Below are 17,622 nucleotides of genomic sequence, written 5' to 3'. Positions count from 1 at the left end.
AAAGGGGAAATGGGGGGAGGGAGAGTGGAAGTGAGGGAGTTGGGTCTGTGGAGGCCCCAGGAACCCTTTAGGGGCCTCCCCTTTGTCTGCCTTCAGCCCAGGTTTCTCACCTCCTCCTGCCCCACTTTTTATTTTGAGGCAGAGTGGGTGGGAGGTGGGAGCCCGCTATGAAGAAGGTGAGGAGGGAGCCTCCAATTCTGCCACCTGCCCCTCCCCCAGGTAGCTAAGGGACCCCCAGGAGATGTGTTCCTTCTGGTGGCTGCCACTGGAGGAGGGGTGGGGCCAGGCCCAGTGAGCAGTCCCAGCCCAGCCCTGTCCAGCCCTGGCTGTGCCAGCAGCACCTCCTCTTTGTTCTTAGAGGTCCTGGGCTTGGGGTAGGTGAGAAGGATGGGAACAACTCTGCCCTGGTGGGTGGCAGTGGAGGAGGCCCTGAGGTGGGGGGCAGTACCATCTGGGTAAGCCCCTTCCCTGCCAGCCCAGCCCTCCCTCAGCCTTCCTCTGCTTGGCTTGGGCAGCCAGAGGGCATGCAGCCCAGCCTGGTCCTTGCTCTGGGCTCAGCCCTGCTGGTCATTATGCTAACAGCCCCAGCACCAGTGCCTCCCATGCCCAGGGTGCAATGAGCCCTGGGCTTCCCCTCATCCAGCAAGGAGTGCCAGTGAGGGAAGAGACCATCAGCTGTCCCAGACTCTTTGTCCTTGTGTGAGCCAGGGGGCCCTCTGAGTCCTCACACCTCTGGGGTGAGGACTCACCCTCACACCTCTGAGTCCTCACATCTCTGCCAGCCCCTGGTCTGCTGGGGCAGCTTGCTTGGCCTTTCTGCCACCTCAAACCCTTGACCTGAGGCAGGAAAGAGAAGATAAGGTGGCAGAAGGGAGGAGGGAAAAATTCCTGGGAACCCAGATGGGGGCTCCAGGCAGCACCCAGCTGCCCTTCCTGGAAGGGGCTTAGCAAAGGCCAAGGCAGGCCCTCTGCTGTGTTCTTGTTGTCCTGGCCTCCTCTCCCACCCCCTGCCTATTTAAGTGTGAGAGGGGCTGGGTCAAGGCTGCAGTGCTCCCCAGAGGCTGGAGTTAGAGTGGGTCCCAAATCCAAAGGGCCACGTTTTAGGGGACGGGAATATGCTCCAAGTCCAGACATCACGGCTTGTGGGTGAGGCCCCCGTGTGCTGCAGGGCGGTGGAAAGACTACTCTACCCTTGTAATACTCCCTTTTGATCCCAGCGCTCAGCTCCTCCATCCCTGCCTCCGAACACCCATTTTTCCTGTACTAGATATTGTTTTTTAAAACCCAGGATTCCAGAGGGACACACACACACACACACACACACACACACACACACACACGCACACGCGCACCCTCTCAGGAGGGTGGGTGGGTGTTCAGCATAAGGCCAGACAGGACCGCTGGTACCAGTGATGGCTCGTCTGGGCTGCTCTCCAGGCGCCTACCACAGCAAATGGCTGCAGGATCACGGTTGGGGCTGGGGGTACATTCCGTTGAGAAGAGAGGCAGTGCAGTCATTTGCACAGGGTCCCATGGAGGCACGAGGCAGTGTCGGGTAAGGAAGTGGGTTATGTGGGGCTGGGTAAGAGCCTGGGAGGGGAAGTTGGAGGTGGTGGTGGTGATTTCAGCGTCAGAGCCTTGGTTGGCTGGTCAGGGTCTCTTGGTGTAGCTGTCCTGTGTATGACACTCTATGGAAGGATGGTGGCCTTCCAGCCCCAGGGTCCCCTCCTCCCTGTGGTTGCCCACTGATGGCTCTGTGTTCTGTTCCGTCCAGTCAGTCCCCCTGCAGGTGCTCCCATCAGCTGGCTTGGTTCAGCATCCCTACCGAGAGGCCCTCGCCTCTCCGTTCCTTCTCCTGGCCCCTCCTCCAGGAAGCCTTCCTGACTGCTCCAAGTCACTGATCCTCATCCAGGTGCCTGTAGTATAGAGCCACATTGATTTTCACCTAATATCATACCAGCCCATTCATTCATGTGTTCATTGTACACATCCTGGCTGAGCTGCCTGCTCAGCTCTGGGCTAGGCCCTTTCATAGCTCCTGTGGATTGCCTTGAACGCCCTGGGCAATCTTGTGCCCATCCCCTGAGCTCCCCTGCCCAGCCGCTGGAATAGGGAAGACATTAGGAGGCACCAGGGAGCCTGTGGCTGGTAGCAAGGACTGCCTGGAGGGGCCACAGTTCCTCAGGCTGTGGATGGACAGAGCTGGGTGACATCAGGATGCCCCAGGCAGGGGTGAGGACAGCCAGAGCAGGGTGCTCTCACACAGGCACTCAGAGGAAGAGAGGATTCATTCCTGGGGGCGGAGATGGTCAGGGGTCCTCCAAAAAGAGAGAGACTGGGTGGGTCCTGAGGTAGTAGCAGACTTTGCAGAGGCACAGAAAGCAGGGCATTCCAGAATCAGGGACAGTTCTTTTAGAAAGTGTGTGGGAGGGCAAGTTCATTTCCAAATGCATTCGAGGCGTTCTTGATGCTGACCTGTGTTCATATGTGGAATGAATGAGTGAATGAATATCCTCAGGTACTGTGGGCCTGATAGAGCTGAGCTGACAACAGTCTCCTGCTCATGTGTGTTCAGTTCCTTCCAGGTCACTTTACAGTGAAGTTGTTGAGTGTGGACCCTGGAGCCAGATGCCCTGGTTTAAATCTCAGCTCCACACTGCCTAGCTCTGTGACTTTTAGCAAGTTACTTCTGCTCTTTGGGTCTCAGGCTCCTTAGCCATACAGTGAGGATAACAGTGGGATTTGCCTCTAGGGTCATCATGTTAATGTATGCAGAGCATTTAGAGCTGTACCTGATACACGGTGAGCTCTCAGGAAATGCTGGCCACTCGAGTTTCCATCAGTGATGTCCTCTCAGTCTTACCCTGGTAGGTGGTGCAGAGATGTGATTGTAGAGCTAGAAAACAGAACCAGAGAGGGGAACGACTTGTTTCAAGTCCCCACTAAATGCCTTCCTGCTGGCCTCTGCTCTGGGTCTCTTGCTCACTGGTCTGGGCCTGACCTGCTAATCAATGACCCAGTGTATTTAGTATTAATAATAATAATATAATGAGCACCGTGACCCTTCTTCCCAACCTGAACCCAGGTGCTTCTCCTCACCTTATCCCTTGGCCTATTTCTCTGAGGCAACCACTACCCTAAATTATCTATTTAGCATTTCCTTGCCTTTTAAAAATCATATACTTTAATACCTAGAAATTGTTCAGTTCTAGTTATTTTTGAACTTTGTAAAAAGAACATGAAACCATAGGTAGTCCTCTGGAATTTGCACTGTTCTCCTACATCTACATTGTTGCAAGCGATAGTAGATGTAGTTCATTTCCACTGATGCACAGTGGTCTGTCGTCTGGACACAACACACTGTATGCCCTGTTCTTTTGTTGGTGGGCATGTGGGTTGTCTTCTTTGTTGCTCTTACAAACAATGCTGCCGTGAACCTGCCTGTCCAGTGTCCTCGGGCAACGTGCACAGCCTCTCTGGAGCACAGAGCTGGGAGCGGAATTGCTGGCTTATGGGGCATGTTCCTGTTCACCTTTACTAGGAAATTTCCCAAGCGTTTTCTAAACTGATTGGACCATTTATGCTTTCCCAGCAAGAGCTGATGTCTCCATTGCTCCTCACCCTCGGCACAGTGTACTCAGATATCTTCATTGCTACTGATTGAATGAGTGTCAGACGGTATTACATTGGGGTCTTGGTTTGCATTTCTGGAATTCAAAGTTTCTGGTGTGTGGGGTTGAGATGGGCAGCAGCCAGTGTGTAACACATGCTCACTAAGTGACTGTCCCCTTTGCACCTCAGTTTCCCCCAGTTGTGGGGCTGTTGTCCATACAAGCCCTGAACTGAGGGATGGGCAAGAACAGTCAGGGAGGACTCCCCAGTGAATGAAGAGGGAGCAAGGAGAGCTTGAGCTCCTGTGCAGTTAGAGCCAAAGGAACCTCGGTGGTTCTGGTCTGCCCCAGGGTGGGCAGGGGCAGTCCTAGCTTGGGCAGTGGAGGGAGCCTGTGCTTCGTTCGTTCAGTAATGCACAGGGCCCCAAGAACCCTGTCTCTGTACCCTGGCACCCATCGTGGGGCTGCGCATTGGTGAATGCTTAGTAAGACTTTGGTGACCTGGATGGAATAAGTGTATATTTGTTCTTCCTTCATTCCCACCTCCTGTGGGAGTCCTCCCTGATTGCTCTTACCATTTGTGACTGAGTAGAGGCTGAGCAAGGTGGCTCCTGGGCATTCGCTAAGCCCTCCCACGAGGCCCTCAAGCTCCCTGCCTACCCACAGGGGCTGAGAAGCCCGGTGCTGGCAAGGTAATTTGGATTGGCTCCCTCTGCCAGCCTGGTGCATTTCCCTGCCCAGGCTAGGGTCCCTGGAGCTGGTTAGAGACAAGCGACGGGGCTGGTGGAATAATTATACCTATTTCATGTGACACCCAAATTGATTGCCGCCAGGGTGACATTACCAGGGCATTGTTCCTCATCTCCAACCTCTTATTACATGTTATTAGGGTGTGTGGTGTGTGTGTTTTTCTATTTTTTCCCATTTTGGAGAATTAATCTCTCTCTGCTACCTCCTCTGCTTCTGTCTGCTGAGAACCTGCTGGCAGCTCCGGGAAAGGGTGGGGCCTGGCCAGCAGGCTTCCCTGGCCTGACCCAGTGCAGGGCTGCAGACGTACTTGGGGGCTGGCCATCTCAAGTCCCTTTACTTGGGTGCAAGATAGGGAGCTAAGAGCTAAGAGAGCTAAGAAAGGCTGCTGAGCTGTGAGTCCCAGCAGAAGTCTTCCTGCAGTGTCCCTGATCCATGGTCTCTGCTTGGATACCTCTCACGACAGGCTGCTTACTCACTATCTCCCAAGGCAGGTCTACTTAAGCCATCTGCTCTTGCATTTGATTCCTGGCACCAAACAGAACGGGACCCCCGTAACTACCCATGCATCTGGGCTATGCTCTCTTGGCCTGCACTGGACGCTTGGCTCCGTCTGTCTTGGGACACTGCCTGGAGATTTGCCGAGGTTCCGGTGCCCTCCCCCAAGCCCGGGCTTCTCAGGAACAGCCAGCCAGCCAGGGGATGGCATCCATTGTGCCTGAGCAGAGGAGTTAGTCACCTCTTCGTACTGAGCTCAGTTAACCAGGTTGGAAAAATGGGCTTAGGCTTGTCGAAGATTCAGTTGAACAGAGAGGGCTTTGAAGAGTCAGGGCCAGGAGACGGGCAAGTGTTTTTATTTATAGTTAGCCTGTCTATGCTATAAATAACTCACTAGACCTTGGTTTGTGATGTATTGGGGGATTCTTTTGAAATCTTTTTTCCCTTTTGAGGCAGAAATAACCCAAAGCTTCACCTGTCCCTGATCTAGCCCCACCATGTTACCCTATAACATGCTGGGGCAAGTGTCTGCAGTCAGGAAGCAGGGGTTCTTCCAGGCCTGCGCCTCCTCACCTGTGCAGTGATCTCTAGAGTTTTCATGCCTGTGGGTCAGACAAGCTCAGTGATCTTGGGCAGGTGAACTAATGGTTCGGAGCCTCAGTTTCCTCATCAGTAAAATGGGGTTAATGGGACCTCTCACACAGGGTACGTGGTGAGGGTTGGTGGGGTCATTCGGCAAAACTCTGAATATAATGTCTCTTCCCTTCCCGCTCCTTGAACTCTCTGCCCCCAGCCTGTGAGGGCAGTGTGAAGACAGCCATTCCTTCTTCTGAATGAGGAGTTTAGGGCCTGAGATATAAAACCACTTGCCCACAATCATGCAGGTCAGCAGGCCCTTGAACCTGAATCAGGGAGAAGCACTATGCAAGAGTGGTCAGGACAACCTTGAATCTGACTGCCTCAGGCCTAATCCCAGCTCTGTCACTTGTCACTGTGTGATTTGGGGCAAGTTGTATCACCTCTCTGTGCCTCAGTTCTCTAATCTGTAAAATGGGGATAATATACCAACCTAATAGGATTGCAGTGAGGATTAAACAAGTTCATGTTTGAGTTTGTATCATGCTGCCCGTGTGACCTTAAGCAAGTTACAGAACCTCTTTGTTCTTCTGTGTGTTTTTTTCCATCTGCAAAAGGGGATAATAACAGGACCTACCTCAGTGAGCTGTGGCAGGATTAAATGAATTTTTATATGTAAAGTGCTTAGAATTGTGCCTGGCACACTGAAAACCCTCCACAAGGGCTTTTTCGGTTATCGTCCTCACTGTTCATTAGGTCTCTGGCCTTTGGATCTCAGGCTAGTTCACCACTCCCCTCAGCTCCACTCTGTCCTCAGCTCCCCCATCCCTGCTCTGTGTCTCTGAGGCTGCGACCCCGCCTGTCCTGTGCCCTCCCAGGTGGGGGGTGACTGGTTCTAGGACTCCAAGTCCTGAGATGGGTCAACCTGAGCTGTTCCCAGGTGGAGGAGCCCTAAAGGCTGCGGGAGGGCCCCTAAGGCCCCAGGAAGGTGTGAAAGGATGAGTGGATGAGTGGAGATGAGGCAGGTGTTTCTGCCAGGCACTTCCCACTAGCCACTGGCCTGGGAGGGGGATGGGGCCAGAGGCCTGCAGGGGTACCTTTCTGTCCCTTAGAGAATGTGTTGGTATCTCAGACCTGCAGAGAGATGGGAAGGGAAATATGGGGGTACAGGACCTGGGTTTTCCTTGAGCCCCCTCAGGTCACCATTTGGGTGCTTGCCTACCCCTCTTTAGTCTGACACAGCTCCAACTCAAGTAAGGGTGCCATCTGCTCAGATGGGCCCAGCACAGACAGCAGGGAAGCTTCCCAGAAACAGTGGCCCCTCCCAGCTTCCGCAGGCCAGCTCCTAGCTTCCTGGCTGGTCTCTCACCTCAGACAAGGCTGGAAGGGGCAAGCAGGGCCCACAACGGTCCAGCACTCCCTTAAGGTCACACAGCAGGGCAGGGGTGCCCTGGCTGGAGCCCAGACCTGGGACCTGTGCCCTTTCCTCACCCAGAAGTGGCCTCCTCTAGGCCTTGCCCAGTGCCGCTCCTCCCACCAAGCTGGCCACTCCTGGAGGACAGAGCCTATATGTAGAAACCTTGAAACACTAAGACGCTTTGACAATTAAAATTCATAATTCATCCCACAGATGGACTGGGGCTGCACGCTGGCCGGAAGGCTGGCAGCTCCTGAGATGGGCTGGGATCTGGTGGGCTGGGCAGGGGCATTCCTCCCTCAAGTGCAGGGGCCCAGGTGCTTGCCCAGGGCCACACAGGGGAACCGCAGCAGTTAGTGGGGCCTGGCAGCTGCCCTAGGAGACCATCAGACAGCCACACGTGCCCAGTCAGCACCCTCCAGCCCGGCCCCGGCCAAGAGGCCAGGCGAGCACCTTTGGGAGAGGATTGAGTTTCCAAGTGCACGTAGGAGATGGGGCTGGTGGCTCTGGGCCAGGGAGGGCAGGGAGTGGTGGGAGGAGGGGCAATGGGCACCCCCCCCCCCCGGCTCCCCCCCAACCCCCCCCACCCCGGCTCCCTGCCCCCCCTCCCACACACACACACACACACACACACACACACACACACACTCTGGGTGCTCCGCAGCTCTTTGCCAGAACCAAGAGCGAGAGGCAAATAAAGAATTATACACAACAAAGGACATGACCTCAATTTTCTTCCAGGTTAATGTTTCTCTCCCTGTGGGGGGCTGCTGGAGGAGAAGGGAGGAGGAGAGGGCAGGCAAAGGCTGGCCAGCCAGCCCAGGAGGAGACAGCAGAGGCTCCCAGCTGCCCTCCTGCTGGAGCCAAGCAGCCCTCAGCCTGGGCCCTGGCCCCTCCTCTCAGGGTCCCCTGTGCCCTCGGGACTGAGCTCCCATTAGCAGCTCACACTTTAAACCATTATCAGCCATTCACACCTCAGCGGGGATTAGCCCTAGAAAGCTAGAACGTGGTGTCCTGAAAAGTGGTCCTGGTACCTGAGGCAGGACTTAGGGGGGGAGAGAACAACTGTGAGTCCCCGGATGCTATCACAGGGACCCAGCCAGTTGCGTCCCCCCCCCACATGTTTGCTCTCACTGTTTCGTCTGTCAGAATGCCTCCTCCTGCCCCTTACTTGGCCTGTGGAAATGTATTTGTATTTCATCCTGAGCTCCCGTGACACCTCCTCCACGAAGCCTCTGTGAAGAGCCTAGGCTGGCATCAGACAGAACTGGGGAGCTGTCCCAGCAGTTGTTTGGGCCTAGGGGTGCTGAGCTGTATCAGCCCCAGCCCTGTCCTGGGGGCTTTCCATCTGAGGGACACAGAATGGGGGGCTGCAGAAGCTCTAAGTGATGGAGGAAGGGAGAGAGGTACACATCCCAGCAGTGCTGGCAGAGGGCTACCAGAGATCTAGAGGGGACGCCCAGGGGAGTGAGAAGAGCTGCGTGGGGTGGGCGAAGCCCTTGAGCTCAATTCTGAAGGCCAAGTGGTAGATCTCCAGGTATGGATGTGACCACTGCCATTGGAGAAAGGCCCACTGAGGCGCTTTGCCACAGGCCTCACCCACCTCCGCTCCACTCCCGGCCTCGTGGCCACTGCTGCCTGTGAGTGGACACACTTTCTATGACCGCACTTTACCATTCATGAAATGGATCCAGCTGCTCCGTGCCCTGGAGCTGCGGGCAAAGAAGGGACCTCCGACAGGCAGGGGCTTGGGGACAGGGCAAATCACGAGAATTGCCTCTGTTCTTTCCTCTTGCTTGCTCTTCTGTCTGCTGGCTGTGTCTCTGCCCCATCACCTTTCCCCTCCCCTGCTCTTCCTGTCATTTCCTGGTGACAGAGCTGGGCAGGGCCCAAGGCTGACTGTGGAAGCCCCCAGCCCCGTTTCCCAGGTCTGCCATCCCTCCTCATCAATCCTCCTCCTGCTGCTGCAAACCCAGTCATGGAACTTAGGTCGGGGCAAGAAGAGGTTGTGCATACCTGCCTTATTTCCCCGGCTGAGAACCCAGAGGCCCTGGCATCTTGAGGCCCCCAGCAAGGGCAGCAACACCTCCATGCCAAGGAGCTCATGCTGCGTGTGCGGGGGGTCCCTGCAGTCCCCGAGGAGCACTGAGTGGGAACACCATGAAATGCTGATACTGGAAACCTAAGATAACTACGCCTACCAACCTGTGCTGCAGCTGACCCCAAATTAGGTGAGAGTCTAGCACAGACAACGCAGCAGGTGCAAGAGAAGGGTATGGCAGAAAAACACTGGAAAAATTCAGTGTGCTCAACATACAGTTTTCTGACAGCTGGGAAAGGCCTTCGTCAGGTTTGGCGGGCAGGGTGCCTACTTGCAGCTACCTAAGGCCTAGGGCTTTCCTTCAGCCCTGGGGCCTTACCTAGCACGGCCCTAACATGCCTGCCCCACGCGGGTCTGGCCTGAGTGTCTGAAAGAATTCCCACTTTGCACCAGGCAGCTCCTGGGGAAGCCACCTAACCAGGAGGAGCACAGCTCTGTTGCCTACGAACTTTGTGGCCTAGGCCTAAGGTAGATCAATTCCATTTGGGAGCTGCAGTTATTCCCATGTAACACCTCTTTGGAATGCTGGTTGAAGGGTTCTGAGACTGTGCAGAAAGCCCCAGACCTGGCCTGTGGCAGGTGCTCTGCAAACGTTAGTCCAACCCATTTTCCAGGAGCTGGTGTCTGACTGGCTTGTGTGGGCCGGCTGGGTGCGTGGAGGAGACACACCCTATCCTCAGGAGCCCCCAGGCCCTGCTCCATGATGGAACCACCCTTAGCCCCCTCAGTACACTTCCCAGGTACACCCACAGGCAGTCCCATGCCCCTTCTGAGCCATCAGTTGCCCCTTCCCACCCTGAGCCCCAGAGGGGTAGCCCTAATGTGAGGCCCCTCAAACGTCCTCTGGCCCTGGAAGCTACAGTGTGGGGCCTGAGCCCCCACTCCTCTTTGTCCTCCAATCACATTTGAGGATGCTGATTTTCCAGCTGGAGAAAGTCCAGTGTCTATTGTGGGCTCTCTCGGGGACCCTGGAATCCTGCCCCTCACTGCACAGTGGGGGAAATAGACCAGAGAGGACAGGCGTGGCCCCATGTCACACAGTGGAGCAGTGGCATGGGAGCAGCTGACCAGACCATGTCTGCCCTGGGACATGAGTGAGGGTGTGATGGTGGCCGTGCAGGTCTGCTGGGCTGACAGGCAGTGTCAGCGCTCTGGCAGTGGGACTCAGGCTGCTGTGGGTTCTGAGCACTGTGCCCCGGGCACTGCCTGCCCACTTGCCTGCCTTTAGTGTTTCTCTCCTTTGTATTTATTGGTCCGGTTTTTAAACTCTTGCCCTTGTGGGAAGCCTTTCAGGGGACAAGGACCCAAAATAAAACACTGATTAAAATTCATAAAACACTTCTTCTTGGCAATTGCAGGAGGAACCTGTAGGGTTAATGGGGCTGGGATGACAGGAGCAGCCCATTGCCGCTCTGCAGTTTTGGTGGCCTTACACACTACCCTGCCAGCATCCCTGGGTGACAAGACACCATGGGTGTGTTAGACCAGGAGATTAGGTCCAGCCTGCTGAGCTACTGCTGTGTCAGCTTGGGCAGGCACCTTAGCCTCTCCAGGCCTCAGTTTCCCCATATTTTAGGATAGCCACATGTAAAAGGTGAGGGATGAGGCAGTTCAGAGGCTGTGCCCTTCTGGACCTATCCTGGTCCTGCAGAGCATGGCGCATGGCTCGGAGTGTCTCACTGCCAGGGTGCAGCCACGCAGGGCAGTGCTGACCAGCTTTCCCATCAATGTGTTGGAATTCCCCAGGTCTCATTGCTCAGCTGCCTGCTCCAGAATCAGCCCCATCAGAGGCGTTTCAGCTCCTGCAGAAACTCAAAGAACATTCACTGGGGTCTGTATGTGCCAGTCCTTGGTCTGAGACTGCACCATCTCTTTGGCCCTTAAGCATCTCACCCTCCAGCAGGTGAGATGCACCCATGACTGTTTGACCCATTATTAAACATAAGGAACAGGGAAGGGTCAAGTGCTGAGGCTTTGGAGCATATTTCCTTCTTTGCTCAGGTCACTAGGAAGCTCTTAGCTTTAGTCATTAGTCAGGGTTTTGCAGCACTCTTTTCATATATATATATATATATATATATATATATATAAAGATTTTATTGGACTTTATTGGGGAGCAGTGTGTACTTCCAGACTTTTTTCCAAGTCAAGTTGTCCTTTCAATCTTAGTTGTGGAGGGTGCCGTTTAGCTTCAAGTTGTTGTCCTTTCAGTCTTAGTTGTGGAGGGTGCAGCTCAGCTCCAGGTCCAGTTGCCGTTGTTAGTTGCAGGGGGTGCAGCCCACCATCCCTTGCGGGAGTCGAACCAGCAACCTTGTTGTTGAGAGGACACACTCCAACCAACTGAGCCATCCGGGAGCTCAGCGGCAGCTCAGCTCAAGGTGCTGTGTTCAATCTTAGTTGCAAGGGGCGGAGCCCACCATCCCTTGCGGGACTCGAGGAATTGAACCGGCAACCTTGTGGTTGAGAGCCCACTGGCCCATCGAATCGAACCGGCAGCCTTCAGAGTTAGGAGCACGGAGCTCCAACCGCCTGAGCCACCGGGCCGGCCCCTGTAGCACTCTTTTTTGACTGGCTTCTTTAGTTTTATCTTTTTACCATCTGGTAGCATAACTTTTCTGGCAACTGGCTCAAGTCATTTTTAGAATGATGTGTGCTATACGCGTTACATAATATCACTGCTAATAAGGTATTTCATTGTTGTGAACAAGAGGTGATTTCTGACCGAGTAGGTCAAGGGTGGCTTCGTGGAGGAAGTGGCCTTTGGGGTGGAAATCCACAAAGGCTGCTGGGGCAGGAGACTGGGGGAGTTTTCCAAAAGGAGACGGCTTCAGGGCCGGAATGTGAGGACAAGGTGAGTGGTGGGAGAGGAGGTAGATGGGTAGGTTGAGGCAAGGTGGTGGAGGATTCGACTGCCAGATTCTTGTCTGAGTGAGGGGCTTACCAACATCTCAGGTGGCCTGTGTCCTTGCTAACCCCCTCTCATCTCTCAGCCCCCACCCGACCCAACCCAGCTCCAAACTCGGTGCTGAAAGTCCTATTTACCGCTCCAGGCGCCCAGCTGCCGGCCCAATTACTTATTGATTGCCTGTCAGGATGTTTGCTTTTTCTGGTGGGTCATTGGAGCATGTGTGACTGTGGAAGATGGCCTGATGGGGGTGGGGCGGCGGAGGACGAACCACAGAAGTCTGGACAGAGGATGAGAGGGGCTGAGGGGTGGGGGTAGACAAAGCCCTTGGAGATAACAAAACCTTGCAATTCCATAACATGTCAGTGACAGCCAGACCCCTTTCTGGTTAATCAGTCATTTAGTCGATCAACAACCAGGGAGCACCTGTCAGTCCTGGGAGACAGCTGGAGAATTGAAAAGTGTGTGGCTCCACTGGAGTCTGACAGACTAGAGCTCTGGTCTGAAATCTGCCCCTCTACGGACTGTGTGTCCTTGGGCAGCCACAAGCCTCCCGAGCCCCAGTTGCCTTCAGGATTGACGTGTGGATGACAAGACCTGGGCCTTGAAGCAGAGTCTGTGGGCAGGCATGGGGGGTGCCCTGGGAGGGGTGGGCGAAGCCGAGCTAGGGCAGAGAGGTAGGCCCTCCCAGCCTGGGCTTCCCCTTCCTGCAGTGAGCCCCACTTGGGACCACGATGTGGGGTGTGTGGACAGGCTGTGGGGCCCCATGGGTGCCAGGCCAGGGTAGAATGGTTCTTCACCCCACCAGCAGCCCGAGGGCTGCAGCTGGCCACCAGAGCCATCTGGTCCACCCTGGAGTTTGGAGAAGTCCAGACTAGACCTCCCAGCCCCCTCCTTAGCTGGGCCAGTTTCCCATGGTGTGGAACCGAGGATGGAAGGAGGAGATGGGGAGACCATCTGGGTACAAGTGTGAGCAAGTGGCCCCTGAACATAGTCTGGGAGAGAGGAATGGGGGGCGAGCTCCACACACCTCTTGCTCACTCCACCTACAGCCTGTGCTCAATTCTGACCCCCCTCCTGGCGCTGTCACCCTTATCACTACCACCCAAATGCTGCATGTTCCTCAGGGCCCAGCTGGAACAAGCCTCACACCCTCAGTGCTGCAGTGTGGACCAGCGCCTCCATGCTGCCCGGGTCCTCCTGGGCTTGGGGGCCTGGCCGCCCCTCGCAGACGAGCAGACCCTGGCCCTAGCATGAGGGCAACTGAAACCCTGCGAGACAAAGTGATGGAGGTTTGGGGGTCTTTGGAGAGGAGCATACTTTTTCCTGGGGAGCCGAAAAAGCTTTTCAGAGCAGTGGACGTGAAATTAGGCCCAGACAAAGGGGTTTCACAGGCAGGTGTGTGACATTCCAGGAGGACAGAACTACAGGAGCCAAGGCCAGAAAAACTTGTCCCCTGGGCCCTGCACCCAGGAGACTGGGTGGGTCATTGTGAGGACCCAATGGACGGGGAGAGTTGGAGAGACTCTGAGGGGAGGCATCAGGCCTCAGTCCTGGCTTTCTGGGTGGGGGTGTCCTCCACTGATCTCAAAACTCCACTGGGGAGTAGACAGGAACCACTGGGTGTGGTGATTGCCCAAGACTTGGGCTGTGGGCTCAGCTGCAGTGCTGTGAGGAGGGGGCCGTGGTATCTGCACCTGAGGCAGCTCAAGCTAAAGGCGGTGAGAGGGGCCCCCAGCAGCTCCAGAAGCCCTTGCCTGCAGGCTGGGGACCAGACGTGCTTCTCTGCAGGCTGTTCTCAGAGGCCTCAGCCAGGGGAAGCAGGGATGGGGGTGTGGGCCGCAGCCTGGAGCCACACTGCCTGTAAAACATAAAACATAAAGGAGGTGGACCACAGCCCAGGGACCAACACCAGGCTACTCTGAGGTGGCCCCGCCCCTTCCACCCAGGAGATGCTGCCAAGGTCCGTTAGGAGGGCTCTGGGCAGGGTAGGGGGCAAGGAGGAAGCAGCATAGGGTGGCAGGAGGCCTCCTGGGCATCTGGACCTTACTGTGGGGTCCCAGGTAGGTGTCATATGCCACTCTGGCCCCCACCTCTCTGTGTCAGGGACGTCCTGACGGGGCATGAGGGCATGGGGGCACAGAAGACTCGGGGTGGGGGCCAGGCAAACACTGTCCTCTAAGTTCCTCTTCTGGCCTGTGCTTACTCCCGGCTGCAGGTAAGCAAGAGGATGCTGGCTGGGGGCGTCAGGAGCATGCCCAGCCCCCTCCTGGCCTGCTGGCAGCCCATCCTCCTGCTGGTGCTGGGCTCCGTGCTGTCAGGCTCGGCTACGGGCTGCCCGCCCCGCTGCGAGTGCTCCGCCCAGGACCGCGCGGTGCTGTGCCACCGGAAGCGCTTTGTGGCCGTGCCAGAGGGCATCCCCACTGAGACCCGCCTGCTGGACCTGGGCAAGAATCGCATCAAAACACTGAACCAGGACGAGTTTGCCAGCTTCCCCCACCTGGAGGAGCTGGAGCTGAACGAGAACATCGTGAGCGCCGTGGAGCCGGGCGCCTTCAACAACCTCTTCAGCCTCCGGACGCTGGGGCTCCGCAGCAACCGCCTGAAGCTCATCCCCCTGGGTGTGTTCACCGGCCTCAGTAACCTGACCAAGCTGGACATCAGTGAGAACAAGATCGTCATCCTGCTGGACTACATGTTCCAGGACCTGTACAACCTCAAGTCGCTGGAGGTCGGCGACAACGACCTGGTCTACATTTCCCACCGAGCCTTCAGCGGCCTCAACAGCTTGGAGCAGCTGACGCTGGAGAAATGCAACCTGACCTCCATCCCCACCGAGGCGCTGTCGCACCTGCACGGCCTCATCGTCCTGCGGCTCCGGCACCTCAACATCAACGCCATCCGGGACTATTCTTTCAAGAGGCTATACAGGCTCAAGGTCTTAGAGATCTCCCATTGGCCCTACTTGGACACCATGACGCCCAACTGCCTGTACGGCCTCAACCTGACGTCCCTGTCCGTCACGCACTGCAACCTGACTGCGGTGCCCTACCTGGCTGTGCGCCACCTGGTCTATCTCCGCTTCCTCAACCTCTCCTACAACCCCATCGCCACCATCGAGGGCTCCATGCTGCACGAGCTGCTGCGGCTGCAGGAGATCCAGCTGGTGGGGGGCCAGCTGGCGGTGGTGGAGCCCTACGCCTTCCGAGGCCTCAACTACCTGCGCGTGCTCAACGTGTCCGGCAACCAGCTGACCACACTGGAGGAGTCAGCCTTCCACTCCGTGGGCAACCTCGAGACCCTCATCCTGGACTCCAACCCGCTGGCCTGTGACTGCCGTCTCCTGTGGGTGTTCCGCCGCCGCTGGCGGCTCAACTTCAACCGCCAGCAGCCCACCTGTGCTACGCCCGAGTTCGTCCAGGGCAAGGAGTTCAAGGACTTCCCCGACGTGCTCCTGCCCAACTACTTCACCTGCCGCCGCGCCCGCATCCGGGACCGCAAAGCCCAGCAGGTGTTTGTGGATGAGGGGCACACGGTGCAGTTCGTGTGCCGCGCGGATGGAGACCCGCCGCCCACCATCCTCTGGCTCTCGCCCCGCAAGCACCTGGTCTCCGCCAAGAGCAACGGGCGGCTCACAGTCTTCCCCGACGGCACGCTGGAGGTGCGCTACGCCCAGGTACAGGACAACGGCACGTACCTGTGCATCGCGGCCAACGCGGGCGGCAACGACTCCATGCCTGCCCACCTGCACGTGCGCAGCTACTCACCGGACTGGCCCCATCAGCCCAACAAGACCTTCGCCTTCATCTCCAACCAGCCGGGCGAGGGAGAGGCCAACAGCACCCGCGCCACCGTGCCTTTCCCGTTCGACATCAAGACCCTGATCATCGCCACCACCATGGGCTTCATCTCCTTCCTGGGCGTCGTGCTCTTCTGTCTGGTGCTGCTGTTCCTCTGGAGCCGGGGCAAGGGCAACACGAAGCATAACATCGAGATCGAGTACGTGCCCCGCAAGTCCGACGCCGGCCTCAGCTCCGCCGCCGACGCGCCCCGCAAGTTCAACATGAAGATGATCTGAGCACAGGGCGGGCCCGCTTTCCGGTCCTGCCCGCCCCCACCCCGGCCATGTCCTTGGCTGCCCCACTGGCCCTCACCACGTGCCCTCCCTCTACCAGGACCTCAGATGTGCAGCCTGGGGACCCCGCTGCACACGGGCACGCGTGGGCAGACTGGAGTCGAAGCTGACTGACCGACACAGAGAAGTCAATAATTCAATTTAAAAAGTTACGAACTTCCTCTGTAACTTGGGTTTCAATAATTATGGATTTTTATGAAAACTTGAAATAATAAAAAGAGAAAAAAAAAAACTATTTCCTTTAGCTAGTCGGAATGCAAACTTTTGACATCCTGATTGCTCCAGGGCCCTCTTCCAACTCAGTTTCTTGTTTATCTCCTCCTCCTCTTCCTCCCCTTCCTCCTTTCTCTCCTCTTCCCCTGTGGGGAGGGATCACTCAGGAAAACAGGAAAGGAGGTTCCAGCCCCCCCCCCCCCCCTGCCAGGGCAGCCTACACTAACAGGCAGAGTGGTGGGTGTGGGCCCACCTCCCAGCTGGCTGCTTGTTGGGAGCAAGTGGAGGGGACAGGTCTGCCAAGTGGGGGCAGGGCTGTCTGCTGAGCTGCCAGGCAACACTGCTGCCAGTGTTTGGGGGCCTGGTCTGATGTGGCTGAGACTCTGGATAGAGGCTAGGGTCCTCCTGGAGGACAGCATAGTCAGCAGAGAGAGCCAGGGGCCAGAGGCAGGGGACAAGGCCTAACTTCTGGTCCCAGTTGTGCCGCCAACTTGCTGTGTGGCCTGAAACAGGTCATTGACCCTTTCTGGGCCTCAGTCTCCACATCTGTACAGATGGAAGCGTTACCCCCTGCCCTGCCTACCTCACAGGGCTGTTGTGAGGAATTGATGAGATGATGTATGTGAAACACTTTGTAACCTGTAAAGCGCTGTGCACACATGTGGGTGACTGTTCTCATTATGCTCATTATTATCATGGTGGGGGGCGGGCCTCCTGAAGGGCTCTCCCTGTGGTCAGGTTGGGACGTGTCTGGGCGGGGTGGCTGGCTCAGGGACAGCAGTCTGGGCAGTGGCCAAAAGCATGGGCTGGATGAACTGGGCTTTAGACCCACAGGGACATCCTGAGGCCCGTGAGCTTCCTGGCTTCACCCACCTCTGTTCAGTGGTCCCCTCAGGCAGAATACCCCTGCAGCTTTGGCCTGGACCTTTCCAGGGATTGGGAACATCAGCTCTCTCCAAGCCTTCTTTCCACAAGTTTTTATAAAGTTCCTACTCTGTGCTACTTCCCATGTAGGGTGCACAGTCTTTGGGGCTGGGGGAGGCTGTTCTGGGGCTGCCCTTGGGACTGCCCAGACCCACGTCACCACTCCAGCCTTGCCCCGGCCTCCCCCAGGCCACACTCTGAGCCTCCTCTGGGCTGTGAAGGGTTCTGGATTGGAATCCACTCGCTCATGAACTGACCAGGAAGGCTAGGAGTGGCCCCTCCCATTCACATCAAACCTACACGCTCCAAACTCAGCCCTGGAAAGGGATGCCCAGATGACAGACGTGCAAAGAGCCACTCAGGTCACCTTATCACTCCCCAAATCCATGGGCCCTGGCTCCAGAAACGGGCAGTAGCTCAGCCAGCAGACCATGTGCTTGACCCATCTCTGCCGGGCAAGGAAGGATACCAGAGTCAGGGCAGCCTGGCTTCTCC

General features: G+C 56.6%; 1 protein-coding gene across 10 annotated transcripts in view; it reads left to right on the top strand.

The window, feature by feature from the left end:
- LINGO1 (leucine rich repeat and Ig domain containing 1) overlaps nt 1-16,865 on the top strand; it is a 194,113-nt gene extending 177,248 nt beyond the window's left edge. For 9 of the 10 annotated variants that reach the window (XM_074328307.2, XM_074328306.2, XM_074328310.2 and 6 more), the window contains one exon: nt 14,074-16,865. In XM_074328307.2, coding sequence (XP_074184408.1) covers nt 14,086-15,933 — 1,848 coding nt within the window. In that variant the 5' untranslated portion in view covers nt 14,074-14,085 and the 3' untranslated portion in view covers nt 15,934-16,865. Of the gene's footprint in view, nt 1-1,406; nt 1,556-14,073 lie in introns of those variants that run through there. The other variant, XM_019750979.3, reaches the window with a different exon arrangement.
- The last annotated feature ends 757 nt before the right edge of the window (nt 16,866-17,622 follow it).

Source organism: Rhinolophus sinicus, chromosome 3, assembly GCF_057876585.1.
Source record: "Rhinolophus sinicus isolate RSI-liver-muscle chromosome 3, RSI-T2T, whole genome shotgun sequence".
Classification (NCBI taxonomy): Eukaryota; Metazoa; Chordata; class Mammalia; order Chiroptera; family Rhinolophidae; genus Rhinolophus; species Rhinolophus sinicus.
Note: the sequence above shows the minus strand (reverse complement) of the source record. Positions and strands in the feature narration are given on the sequence as shown.